The sequence below is a fragment of the Cardiocondyla obscurior genome, linkage group LG01 (genome assembly GCF_019399895.1).
Source record: "Cardiocondyla obscurior isolate alpha-2009 linkage group LG01, Cobs3.1, whole genome shotgun sequence".
Taxonomy (NCBI): Eukaryota; Metazoa; Arthropoda; class Insecta; order Hymenoptera; family Formicidae; genus Cardiocondyla; species Cardiocondyla obscurior.
The window spans coordinates 6,968,605-6,981,577 of NC_091864.1; the positions used below are offsets into that span (position 1 = coordinate 6,968,605).

Below are 12,973 nucleotides of genomic sequence, written 5' to 3' on the forward strand. Positions count from 1 at the left end.
TGGACAGTGTTACATAGTGTCGTTTGTGTAGTTTACTGGAAAGCACCCATAGATAACATAACGACAATCGCAACTCTTATGTTTCGGAGTTAAGAAAATATAAAATAATGCGGACTCCGTTAATATACTTAAATAATAATATATATATTTACATACAATATATAGGTATGTTCCATGTAATTTCAATCAAGTTTGTAATCGATTCGTCCGTGTGTGTTTCATATTTCAAAAATGGTCGATCGAAGGTTCTGACAGATGACACGATTTCTTTTGAGAGACCAAAGCAAAGACTCGATACACTTTCGCAAAAGCATATATCTTAACGTCCATCACGTCTATTCTCGCGAAAACAGTTCGCAATTTCCGAATGTGGATACCTTTGCAGGTACGATAAACCATGTGGTATCGGCACTTAAAGATTAATTGCCGGATAAACATAATATTCTTTGATAACTGTACACGCATACATGCACACTGAAAATCAGTCTCTCCCATACGAGCACGTTCGAAACAAGGATGAGCTCAACGCTGTACCTCAAATCAGTTTAATAACAATTTTATACAATTCGCTACAGCATTTGCTACGTGGACACACAACCCAATGTTTCCACGCGCCGCTCTGGTGCTCTATCATTTTTTCGCGCGCATACACATACACACGCACTTTCTCTCTCTTTTGCTCCTTGTGATTATAAATAGCTAGTGTTAAAAAATAGTACCTTATATGTATATTTATATATATATATATAATGTGTATGTATATATATATATATATATATGTTTTGTGTACGTATATACATGTACACGCGTGTGTGTGTACATATGTATACGTGCATCATTTGTAATCTTTCATTTTCTAACTTCAACGTGTTCTAGATTACAGATCCTATCTCCGCAATATATATCCTTCGCTCTCGCCCTGTGCCATTTCTCATCGTGTTTTACGAGAGTGTCCTTTCTTATAATACAAGTTCTTATTTGCAAAGATATAAATTAGTAAATTCTGTTATATATACCGTATTCCGTTACAATAATAGGAAGAACCATATCGCTGTCAGTATCAGACTTGGTTTTATCTTGGTAGCTGTTTCCCTTTGCCTTACTTTCTGAATTTCTTTTATTCCACTTAAAATTGATCTACTCTCAGATTGCAAATTCCGATTTGCAATTTGTTATCTAAATCGTGTAACAAGCACTTCGGTTTGTGTTCCGTGATATTAGCATTAATATAATTGGAAGTAACGTTGAGTCTTCCCAATTCCAAGCATGGAAAAAAAGACGCAAACTCCGATTCTATTGAGCGATCGACCTATCTCGCTGCAGACACTTTACATAAGAAACACGTTAATTATTTTTCGAGCCACTTTTTTTTTTTGCTTTATTTAAACTTTGAACCATTTTATTGAATTATATATAATAATTATTTTTCATAGTTCTGTAATAATTAATAATTAAACTTTACCTTCATTATGATACTGTATTTCAAATACAGCGGTCGTGTGTTTATTTTTTAGTCAGCACTCTCACTTCTCTTTACTTATTGGTAAAGACTGGTTGGAGTTGAAGTTCTAGATTATATTACATACATTTATGTGTCACTTCATTGTTATTTACCGCACAGTTTCTTTCCTTCAATACTTGGGAGCGTCCCGGCGTTTCAATTTCTTTTTATGCGAAAAAAAAACACAACGGCAATTTGATTTCGAGGCGTTGTATTTTCCTTTCAAGGGGGAAACGTGTAATCGAGTTTTTTAATTAGACGATAATGCAATAATTGATCACAGTATCGTCAACAGCCCTGATTCACACTAGTTGACAATTCCTCAACACTAGAATTATCGTCCGGTTCTTGAAGATCGGTAAAAAACGATGTAAGTGCAACAATTGAGACACTATGGCCTTCGACATCCGGTCCTTCTGGAGCCTTTTTTTGCCACGTCAAAAACGCGTCACTTGATATCACATTGTCCATCCACAATTGATTCATAATTGGAACAAGGGTACCTATAATATTAAGCAACGTAAAATTATGATATAAAAAAAAACTATAAAATAAAAAAATTAATAAAACAGCATAAACGTTAAGTTTTACAATAAGTATAAACATTTTTCACTTACCAGGTGGAAACTCGATCATCTTAATGTATCTTTGAATTGCATAAAGACATTGCAATTCCAATAAATCATTTGCATCGACATATCGTTGAATCAACGTTTCCAAAGTCCCAAAAGTATCCAAGTTTAACTTCCAAGTGCCGTGGTGTCGTTCTGCACATAGAGAAAAAGAGTAATTAAAATATTTTCACGTAAAAGAATAGAAATAATTTTTTTTTTAATCACAGTCAGTATCCTTTTGGCTTAACAACACAAAGATAATTCATTTATAAAATGTATCTTTACTCTAAATCAAATATATCATCATACTTATTTTACCATAAAACTGTAAAAAAAAAAAAAATTGCAATACTAAAATATTAAAAAAAAAAAAGCATGGTATAATACATACCTAACGTAGTTTCTAAGATGGCAGTCATTAAATGTCTTATAAACTGGGGATCCTTCTCGTTACTACCGACATTAGCCTGAAATAATGAATTAATAGTGAAAAAACAATTTATATAAAAAGCTACATAGAACTCGTCAATTTTGCTATACTTACAGTTATCCAACTGCAAATTTCGTCGAAAGAAGTATTTTCTTTCATGAGCCTTGTAAGATTTTCTTGAACTTTTTCGAACGAGATTTGCTCGTTAACAGCGGAGTCTTTGGCACTATTATAATCACCAGATAAAAACTCCAAATTCTGAAAACAGAAATAGTGGCAAATCAATAAAATTACGCGCGTACAAGATTAAAATAAAATAATTTAAGAAAAAGATTATAAAAAAGAAAAAGAAATAAAATAATATACTTACGTATTCTTGAATGATTTTATCAACGTTTTCTCGTTCCGGATCAATTAAGTTATTCAGTTGAAGTCCACTTTGGTCCCATTTGTCGGCAAGCCACTTAGGCCCTTTATCACGAGATACTTTTGTAAAAAGTTCTCCAAGGAATTTTCCCACAAAGCCTTGTTCTCTCAAATTTAAACATATACTCTTCAATTCAGATAATGGGATAGCACCGTCTTCTATCGAATGTGCTGCAACACAAATTTTCAAGCGTGTGAATCAATTCCATATTAAAAAAAAGTTAATAAATTATTATACATTTTTTCAGTCCTGTTGAGCTATATAATATACCCGCACGGTAATTTTCTATGGCGTTAAATATAAACGTCATCATAAAACAGAATTTTTATTATCCATTATATTTTTTTTCGCAGCTAATCTACGACAAAAAAAATTAACGCATGTTACTTACACAGTATTTCGGCTAAATACGTCCAAATTTTTGGTATATCAATCACCAAATCGTCCACTATTTCCAATACTTCTCCCAATCTAAAACAGAATTTCTTATATTTACAACAGATAAAGAAAACCGAGATTAAAACAATATTAAAAGCAAATAGCGTCAGTATCCTTTTGGCGTTAAAACATAAAAAAATATTTCTTTCTAAATATCTTTTTTCTCGTACTAAAAGATTTTCATCATTAATTAATAGATTACATATGTAAGGTTTTGCTATATATCGTTCTACAAATATATAAGATATTATAACTTACCCATTCTTAAAATACTCTATAGGTAGAATAGTTTGCCTAAGCAAATGGGACAACAATTTCGAAACTAATTCTCGTTCAACAGGCGACTTCTCGAGAACATAATTAATGCACTCGCGTGCAAGTTTGGCAAAAGTCGCATTATCAAACTTTTGTTGAATTTCTATTCCCGTATTCTGCAAACGAAAATAAATACGCATTAATAATATTAAATTTGCCATATTCAAAATAATCTAAAAGTAATTTTAATTAAAAATTTTGTTTCAATGTCCTCTTTTTGGCTAATGTGAATAGCATGTGCTATCGCACAAAACCAAAAAGAAGGTATTGCGTATTATTGCACGCCAATGACTCAAGCATCTTCTTTAATTCAAAGATGGATCTAAGGAGCGTGCATGTATGTATATATTTTGTTCTTGTATTTTAAATATAATTTTAACTAAATACGTTCAAATTTTCGGGAAGGATATTGTAACAAACTTTAAAAAAACTTACTTCAACAATAGGCTCCTCCAAATAATGTTTCAGTACAGAGTTGTAAGCCTTATTGAATTCTTGTTCCGTCATCGGAGCTTTGTGGCTTATAGCTCCAGACTGGGAGGCAGACTTCAATACGGGCGGAAGCATCGAGATGTTACGATTTTGAGAGTTATCTAGTAATGAATGACTTTCCCTGCTGGATGCACTACTCGACTGATGAGTGCCGTTACGAGAGCTTCTACCGTCTGTGAAAATAACATTTTTACGTTATAAAAAAATGTTTCTTTAAAAAAACATACTTAATAATAATATAAATTATATCTGCGCATAACAAAACGTACCATATGACTTATAATCTCGGCTGCACTCTCTTGGTCCAGTTGATCGTGATCTAAAATAATAAACAAAATGTTTAAGCGACTGTCGACGTTTTGCTAAACATTAATAAAAAATTTGTTGAAATATCAGAATTTATTTGTTAAATCATTTAAGTTTTAGAAGATTCATAAACTCTAGTCTGTAAATAAGTTCATCATTTAACGAACAAAATTAATAAGTACCAATTACGATAAAAATATAAAATGATAAGTTTAATTAAATGTTTGAATAATATATAAAAAAATAAAAAATAACTTACCCAGAGAGTGGTAAGGGCGGCATTCTTTTGTCTTGATCTAAATTGGACATATTCTCCAAGCACGCAAATTTGTTGGAACTTATCGTCTTAGAGTTACTGGACGGGTTAGTCCTCCATAAATAAGATGCCCTATTACCGAGTTGCATATCGTCCATTGGTGGCTGTTAAAAAACATGTTTAAAAAATTAACATAATGTGTGGATGTTTTTTTAAATATTTTTAATGCTATATTTAGCATAACTTACCGGTTTGTTTTTTAATTTCGCTGTTTCCACCGAATACGCTGCAGGTCTCACTCTCCCTACTGGTTGACTCCAACCATCGTCAGTAGGACCACCCAGTCCACGATTTCTTTTCCTATCATTATTACGATCGTCTTTTCGCGCGGTATTTAATGAAGCACTGTTTACTTGCATATCCAGTCTTTCAGATTCCGCTTCTTTTTGAATTTGATCTATTGTTTTAGGATTATTCTCGTTTCTTCTTGGTATCCATTTATTCGCTCTCAAGTCAATAACATCTTGAAGCATGAAACGAATCCTAGAACTAATTTTGCTATGACCTTTTCGAGCAACGATGTCTTGCATTTTATTGAAATAGTCTTGCATCTCCTATAAAAATAAATAAGAAAAGAACATACATTACTTACTACCGCTAACGAATATAAATTCAACAATTATGCAGAATTAAAAAATTGGCAAATAATAATAAATGCATAATTTTACCTCAGTAGAGCCTTTTAATTCTAAATCCTTGCCAATCGTTGTCAACAGTTTGCATAGACACTCCAAATTATCTTCGTCATTTTGATCCAACAGATGACGAATACATCGGTGCATAATTTTCGTTGTCAGTATCTGTTGTTTATACAGTTCACCAATAAATCGGATATTTCCAACAGATTTAACTCGTATCCTACGCTCAGCATCTTCAAGCGCCAACTGAAGTTCCTTCTTCCTTTCGAGATCAGTGCACTCATCTATCTCTTTGATCCTCCTATTTCTCGTTACATCATCAATTGGATTCTTTTCAAATTCTTTTTGGCAACGTGTAATGATAAGCTTTTTAAAGCTAACGGAACTACTTTCTTGAGAATCTGGACCTGCGACTTCCATCATGGCCAGCTCTTTGCACAATAAGGCATACTCGACAGAGAAGCTAGGTTCGTCGACAGCTTTTTCAAAGACCAGATTAATGACTCCTTGTAGACGTTCTTGCGTATCAATCGGCAAATGTCGAACTTGTTCTACCAACGGGGCGAACTTTTGCGGAGTGAGTTTGTTTAATACACTTCGTACTCTCTTATAGAGGGCTTCCGTTTTCGCGTCCTCCTCAGTGAGACCACCGTGCTTCAATCTGGTTGGTTTCCATGCATTTTCTGTTTCTCTCAGTTTAACGTCTTCTCTTAATGACAATGAAACGTGAATAACATTTGGCTTATTCGATTTTGGTCTGTTCGACGGTCCCCGACTGTCACTCTTACGAGTCGTTGTCGGCTGTAAAAAAAAAAAAAAAAAAAAAAAAAATTTTTTATATTAAGAATCAAAGGTAAAATATTCACTGTAAATAATTTCACTTTAATTTTACTTACCGGACGTGTGCTCATATTTGTCTTTGCAAAACCTGGCAGTAACGAATCGTGCCTAGTAATATTTGCATCCTTAAACACCCTCAAGTCTATAGTATTATGCGTATTCTGCAAAAAATCAGACACAAGTGTAAGTGGTGAAATTTAAAACATGCGTATCATAATAATATACGTAAAAAGAAACGGAGTGCTGTACCTGCAAACTATCTTTCAAAACAGCTTGTAAATTTGGTAGATTAGCTGGCTTGAGTTTGCTGTTGGGATCGTTTTGTAAACGTAGCAGGAAATCCCGGTCGTAGGATTTCCTACCGGTTACGTTGAGCGGACTCCATTGACCCTCTTTATACACGTATTTAAGAGATGGAGTCTTGTTAGCACTAGGTGCGGCGTTTTCGGCTTGGGCATTGTCGGTACCACTGGGAACCTCATCCTCCTGCTTCTTTTCTGTAATCACTGACGCGACCGTGCTCGCTTTCTCGTCATTTGAGGATGCATGCAGCGCAGACACTTTAAAGTTCTCTTCGTTTTTCTGCGCGACCAACGCTTCCAAGTGCATTTCCTCCATAACAACTGCGTGGTCGACGACATCGTTGGGAGACGCAACGGGTAACGACGACGCATTAAACGTACTGTCCTCTGACTTTATCGAGGATTCCTTATTGATTGGGGGTTTATCTACAACGTGGGAAGCTTGTTGCGCAGGAACGGTGTCCTTGGATACCTCGGTAGACGCGGGCTTCTCGGTTTTCTGTCCGTGAACAGGGAGAATCTCCTTCTCCTTCTCTTTTTCCTTCTTCAGCTCATAATTATCTTTTTGTTCCTTGATATCCTTGCTCATTTCTCTACTAAACTCCTTGTTACTGTCTTTTGAAACGGGAACGTGCTGCTCCTTGTTGTCTTGTTTGATCTCCGCCGGTTTCGTCACTGATGATACAGTATTTACAAAGGCGTCCATGTCCGTGCCTTCCTTCTCCGCGCCCTTACGGTTGAGATCGCGGGGTTTCAACTTATTCTTGTTTTTTTGCTTTTGCATAGCTTTACCTGGAAAAGAAAAAACCGCATTGATGATACGTGCAAGAACGGAAGCGCGGAAGTGCGAGAAGAGATCGTGGGAGGAAAAGAGAAAACGCGGAGACGATTAGCATACGCGATGGCTTCGCTGCGTTTATTCTACTCTATCAGTCGACCCTGCCCGATTACTAACGTGAACGGATCTCGCCGCCTATCGCGGGGCGACGAAAGTTCAGCGACCGAGTCATATTCCTCGTTACTACGTTTTCGGGAGGCTTTTGCTCGAGGGAACGTTTCTCGACGTGTATCGGACGTAGGTGCCAAGTCGGAAGAGACGACGCCGTACCATGATCTCGGGATCCTCGACGATTACGGCTCTTAGACCTCGTGCCGCTTCTGGCACGACCGCCACCGCGGCTGCCGCCGCCGCCGTCGCTCGCTCTTCGATCGCCCATGCTTCACACGTGTGTCCGCGGGCACGCACGTGTAACTCACATCTTCGGACGGCTCGGGTTCCCGACGGCCGTGCGTTCTTGCGCGCGCGGCACTGATTCAGTATTTATTTATAAACCTGCCAAATCCCTGCCAAAACGCAGAGTAGATGCGACACGTAAACGCAACGGTGCGCAGCAACGGCGACGGAAAAAAATCGCATCCTCGACGGGATGCTTATCGGCGGTAACGAGATGCCGAAGACGTTCTTCGTTGCCGTTATCGTTGTCACATGGGGGCGGCCGCGTACTCTCGTACGAGAACGAATCCGCGGTGGAAGTACTTCGGGCCTGGAAAACGCGAACGCCGTTGACGACGACGACGACGAGGGGACGAGGCGAGGTTTACGACTATCGGGATCCGGAACCCAGCGACGAGAACAACCGCGAACGATCGTCCCCCGACTGAAAGACACTTCGGAAAACCCTCGGGCCGGCCGCGGCGCCCGACGACTTTCACGCATCTATTTTAACCTGTGAACTGGCGCAAACCGACAGGCACGACACAGGATTTCTTAAATTAGTTCCGTTCGGTCGGTCGGTTGTGCGCCCCGGAGCAAGCGCACTGAAAGGCATCTCCAACGGGTTCGATCTAACCCAAAAACGCGTCTCTGCGCGAAAAAACATTATCCGCTCATCTTCCGATTGCTACTCACGCGTCTCTCTCCTTCCCCTGGCTAATTAATCAGCTTGGAATTCTAATTATTCATTTCAACAATTAGTGTGCGTCAAAATAAAACAATAAAATAATAATAATAAAAACTATAAATAATATCAGAGTAAAAATAAAGAAACTGTTCATGTCCTGTGCCTCTTAGTGCTTTTGTATTTAAATAAGCTAAAAAAAAAATATATATATATATATTTTTTTTTTAATTAGATCGACCTATTTAATGTGACAAAATTTTTTTTTTAATTACTGTGCTGCTTTATCTTTTCGAGGATTAACATAAGAGAGCGTACTGTAAACAGGCACAGCGATATGGACCCACTGCTCTAAATAGAAACGTATTTCGTTGTTCGTTCCTTTCTGGGATTCGATTCCACGGCGCGGTATAAAAACTACGAGGATCGCGTCTCCGAAAACACGATGACGCGTGTTCACGAATTTCAAGGGAGCCGATATATAATTAGATGGCTCCGAAAGATCGCGGAGGGAATCGTGCGCGGACGTGAGAATCATTTATCGCCGTCGGGCACGAACGGGACTCAAAGAGCATCGCGGCTCGACGGAAAGAAGAAAAAAAAATTGTTTCGCTGCGATACCTATATCCTCCAGATACGTTTATCGCGTGCCGTTTCCAACGAGGCTGCTAAAAATCAATAAAAAGACTCGTTTTCCTCGATAACGACGTATCGCCGCGTCTTTTCTTCCGACTTCAGCCTCCCTCAATCTTTTAAGTCTCCAACGTGTCTAGAGTCGTAAAAAAAAAAAAAAAACCCACGAACGTGCTTGTGACGCAAATCGCAGCGTAGCCTTTGTATGGAAATGTTCGACTATCAATGACTTAATGACTAAATAATGACTTTAAAAAGACGCGAACGTATCGTAGCGATAAAATTTCTTTGTCGCGATGGAATTACGATTCTTCCAAAATTTTTCACAAAGGAAAAAAAGAACGTTTAGCGTAAACTTGTTTTTTTTTTCTTTTCCTTCTTTTTTATTTGTCCATCAGCTACCACAGCTGCGAGCGGTTCGTACGAGTCGGAACCGAGATGCTTTCTCAAAACAGAGCTTCCTACCTTCTTTTTCTCGCGTTGGAAGTCGAATATCGGAATGCCGCGTTTAAGAAAAGTCGCGTGCGTGATGGCATTTTCCGAGAACACGCCCCCGGGCTTTTCTCGAAAGGAAAAACTTTCACCCGATCGCCGGATGACGAATGGAGGCTCAAGGCTGCCGAAAGTCGTGATTGCTTCTTTTTTTTCTTTTTCTTTTTTTCTCCAACGCATACGCGCGCCGCGTGCTCTTGTGAAATAACGTTCGCCGAGGACACCCGATGTATGAGTGCGTGCGTGCGTGCGCACGCCCTGCGAGTCCGCGTTACCACACGCGGTCGTGACCCCGAGAGGTTGCCGAGACTTTTCTTGCCGCATCGGGAGCGTGACCGCGCAACTTCATCGACTCGGGGCGAAATTTAAGCTGGAACGCTTCCACGTTGCGGGGAAAAAAAAAATCGAAACGAAAGGCGCGTTACCGGGAACATCGACGCGAATCGTTCTCTCTTTAATTACGAAGGCGTCGGCTTCGTTCCTATCAACGTAAGGGAGAATCTCAATGCTTAATTATCTGCTCCAACATATCGAGCGACGAGAGAACAGTTTCGCGAAGGCCGAGTCCATCGAGAACTCGAGCCCCGTCGTCACCAAGTACCAATATGGTGCTGGCGTTCTCTCTCTCTCGATCGTTTCACAAAATGGCCACGCGCGTGATGCAACGGCACGACGTTTTTCCAGACGGACGGAGAGCGCACGTGGCGATTCGAGACCATCGGCCGGATTTCCGTGCGCGGAACCGTAAGCGCAAACCATTCTCCGTGAGCGGAAACGCGAATGGCCACGTGGTGGCGAGTCAAAAAAGAAAAGAAAAAAAAATCCTCGGCGCTATCATTCTCGACGACGTGCGTGATAGATCGTAGGAAATCGACGACCAAAAAACTCTCCGACGTAATCCGCGAACGAAAGGAGGGAACACGCCGTAAAAATGGGAACGGTCGAGCGAGGCGCCGCGACCAGCAGAGTACGCTAACTACGCGCGACCAGATTTTCGGTGGCCATATTTGAGCGGTCGCCTTCTTCCGCGCGCGCCCGCCGGTACGCCGTTGCTGAGCGAGAGGCAAGACCGCGCCACGTATGGGCTTCGCGCGCGTGCACGCAATTTACAAATCTAATGGAAAGAAATGCGATAAACGAGCGGATGATGCCGCGAACGCCCGCGATTTTCCCCTCTGCCCCCCTCGGACCTCCCCTTGTCTCCTAGATCTACCGCGCCTTCGCCGCGCCGTGGCGAGAACGATGCGAGGCGCGGCGCGGCCACAAGATGTCGGAAACCACGTTGTCACCGCGAGCACCGAATGCCTCGCGTCACATTGTCGAAAAAAAAAAAAAAGGAAAAAGAATTAGACGCCGAACGGAAGAGGAAAGCGAGCGAACGAAAATTTACACGTACATCCTCTCTCGATGCGGCGGTTCTCTCTCCCTCGTCCTTGTACGCTGTGCTCCTGCTGGTTTTTTTTCTTCTTTTTTTCTTTGCACTTTTCAGTCTTTTTTCGAATACGCGTCACGGGTTTTTCACGTGGGACGGGAATTCATTCCTCGAGACTAACGAGGAGGAACGGGGCCAAACTTTCGAGAACGGGCGGAAGGAACAGATGGACAGATTTGTGCACGAGAAAAAAAGATATCGGTTAAAACGACGCGTGTATAGGGCGCTAGTCGCGATCAAAGTAAAAAAAAATGGGAAATATGTACAATTGTTACCAGGACGTCACGTTAAAGGACAGAACACAGATTGTAAAACACAGCGCGGAGAAGAACGGTGCGGCGTAAGCGTATTCGTTGCCTGAGCGGGTTAAAAAGTAATGCGTCAAGTATGGGTGCGGAGTTGCGGGAGATCGGAGAAAAAGGGAAGGCAGGCGGGTCGGAGATCGAAACGTGGGAATCCGGAGTGCCCGTTTCGAGGGTGGGGTAAAAACGAATTTTCCTTTACGAAAAAGAGAAAGTAAAAAAAAGAAGAAAAAAAGGAAAACGAGGAAAATAAAAATAAAATAATGTATAAAATTGAGAAAAAGAAAGAGAAAAAAAAAAAAAGGAAGGGACAGAATTGGGAGGAGAGAGCGGTGTAAAATGCGACCGGCTAGCACAGCACGTGCTGGCTACTGAAGGCCGTTCGGTCCCCTTGGCGACGATGGAGGACTTCCTCCCGCCACCTCGTCCCTTCTCCGATTCTTTCCAGCGCCGGTCCACCCGGTTCGTTCGTCGTCGTAGGCCGTCGGCCATTTTCGCGCAATCGCGTCACCATCCGCCTTGGTCTCGACTTTCCTCGGATTTGCCTCCACCTCTCCCGTCTTGCCGCGCCCGTCCCTCTTTCCAGCCGACGTTTGCCGAGAGTTTACCTGCCTGCCTGCCTTTAACCGCACGATCGTATTCGTAGCGCAGAAAATAGACGAGGGAGCCCGTGGGACCTTCGCCGTCCATAACGGCCAACGAAGGAATTCCGATTGTTTGGACGCGCGTGACGCAAAGATAAATTTTTTTCTTTCTTTTTTTTTTTTTTTTAAATAAAACAAAGACGTCGATTACTTCGTCGGCGACCGAGTGAAATTAGCCTTCTCGCGGTAAATAAACAGGTTACACAGCTGTTGCAAATTAAACAGTGACGTTCGGCGAACTAGCGTCACGTTTTCACGTGTCGGGCACGCGTCCCTCTCAAAGAGGTTCTTTCGAAAGACGAACCTCCTGAATTTCCGTTGCGCGTGCGAGAGCAGAAAAAAATAAAATGCAAGATTCAGACTAAAGCTTACCCTTCTTCTTCATTTTGCGGCGTCTGTTGTAAAAAGCTGGATGGAAACTTGCCCACGAAACGTTCGAAAAAAAAAGAATAAAAAAGAAAAAAAAAACGTAAGCCGAACTAGACGAACATGTCACAGTAGAATCACGTGGCACCGAGGAATAATAACGACGCTCTAGGCTGCTGTACGCGACACTTTACTTTTCCTTCCGAGGCGAGAGATCAATGGAAACTAGTCTCGTTTAAATTAAACAACCGGAAGAAACCTAAGCGTCGGTTACTTCGGCAGAAATCACGTTGATCTTTTTTCTCGAACAGCGATTAAAATTAAAATAAAAAAATAAAATAAGACTATCACAACGTTCCACAATTTTTCGCGACTCGGCAACTATAAAGTGAGTTCGTCAACAGACACCCGCGATAAAAATGTGAAGGGTACAAGAGGCACGACAACAATACTCGCTTGCGGCACACGACGATTCTAACTCTCCTCGTGGCTTTTAGGTTAGCCGAAGCTAGGTCGCGTTAGGTTAGACACCTCTCGAAGATGCCCTCTTCAGTGCAACCGCCGAGATTCACCAACGCTGAGCTCTG

The 12,973-nt window shown here is 40.9% G+C and overlaps 1 protein-coding gene and 1 non-coding gene across 3 annotated transcripts in view; both read right to left on the reverse strand.

Moving 5' to 3' along the window:
* Nucleotides 1–125: 125 nt before the first annotated feature.
* Eif4g (eukaryotic translation initiation factor 4 gamma) overlaps nt 126–12,973 on the reverse strand; it is a 35,417-nt gene continuing 22,569 nt past the window's right edge. For both annotated transcript variants that reach the window (XM_070658434.1, XM_070658425.1), the window contains exons 8-21: nt 6,567–7,411; nt 6,374–6,478; nt 5,508–6,278; nt 5,028–5,393; nt 4,783–4,943; nt 4,487–4,536; nt 4,161–4,390; nt 3,669–3,841; nt 3,364–3,443; nt 2,916–3,142; nt 2,660–2,803; nt 2,507–2,582; nt 2,119–2,268; nt 126–2,004 (exon numbers count right to left, since the gene is read on the reverse strand). In XM_070658434.1, the coding sequence (XP_070514535.1) occupies nt 1,790–2,004; nt 2,119–2,268; nt 2,507–2,582; nt 2,660–2,803; nt 2,916–3,142; nt 3,364–3,443; nt 3,669–3,841; nt 4,161–4,390; nt 4,487–4,536; nt 4,783–4,943; nt 5,028–5,393; nt 5,508–6,278; nt 6,374–6,478; nt 6,567–7,411 (3,593 nt within the window). In that variant the 3' untranslated portion in view covers nt 126–1,789. The remainder of the gene's footprint in view (nt 2,005–2,118; nt 2,269–2,506; nt 2,583–2,659; nt 2,804–2,915; nt 3,143–3,363; nt 3,444–3,668; nt 3,842–4,160; nt 4,391–4,486; nt 4,537–4,782; nt 4,944–5,027; nt 5,394–5,507; nt 6,279–6,373; nt 6,479–6,566; nt 7,412–12,973) is intronic.
* LOC139108657 (small nucleolar RNA SNORA53) lies at nt 3,931–4,061 on the reverse strand. Its single transcript, XR_011546694.1, has one exon. It is a non-coding gene; the product is annotated as a small nucleolar RNA SNORA53 (small nucleolar RNA).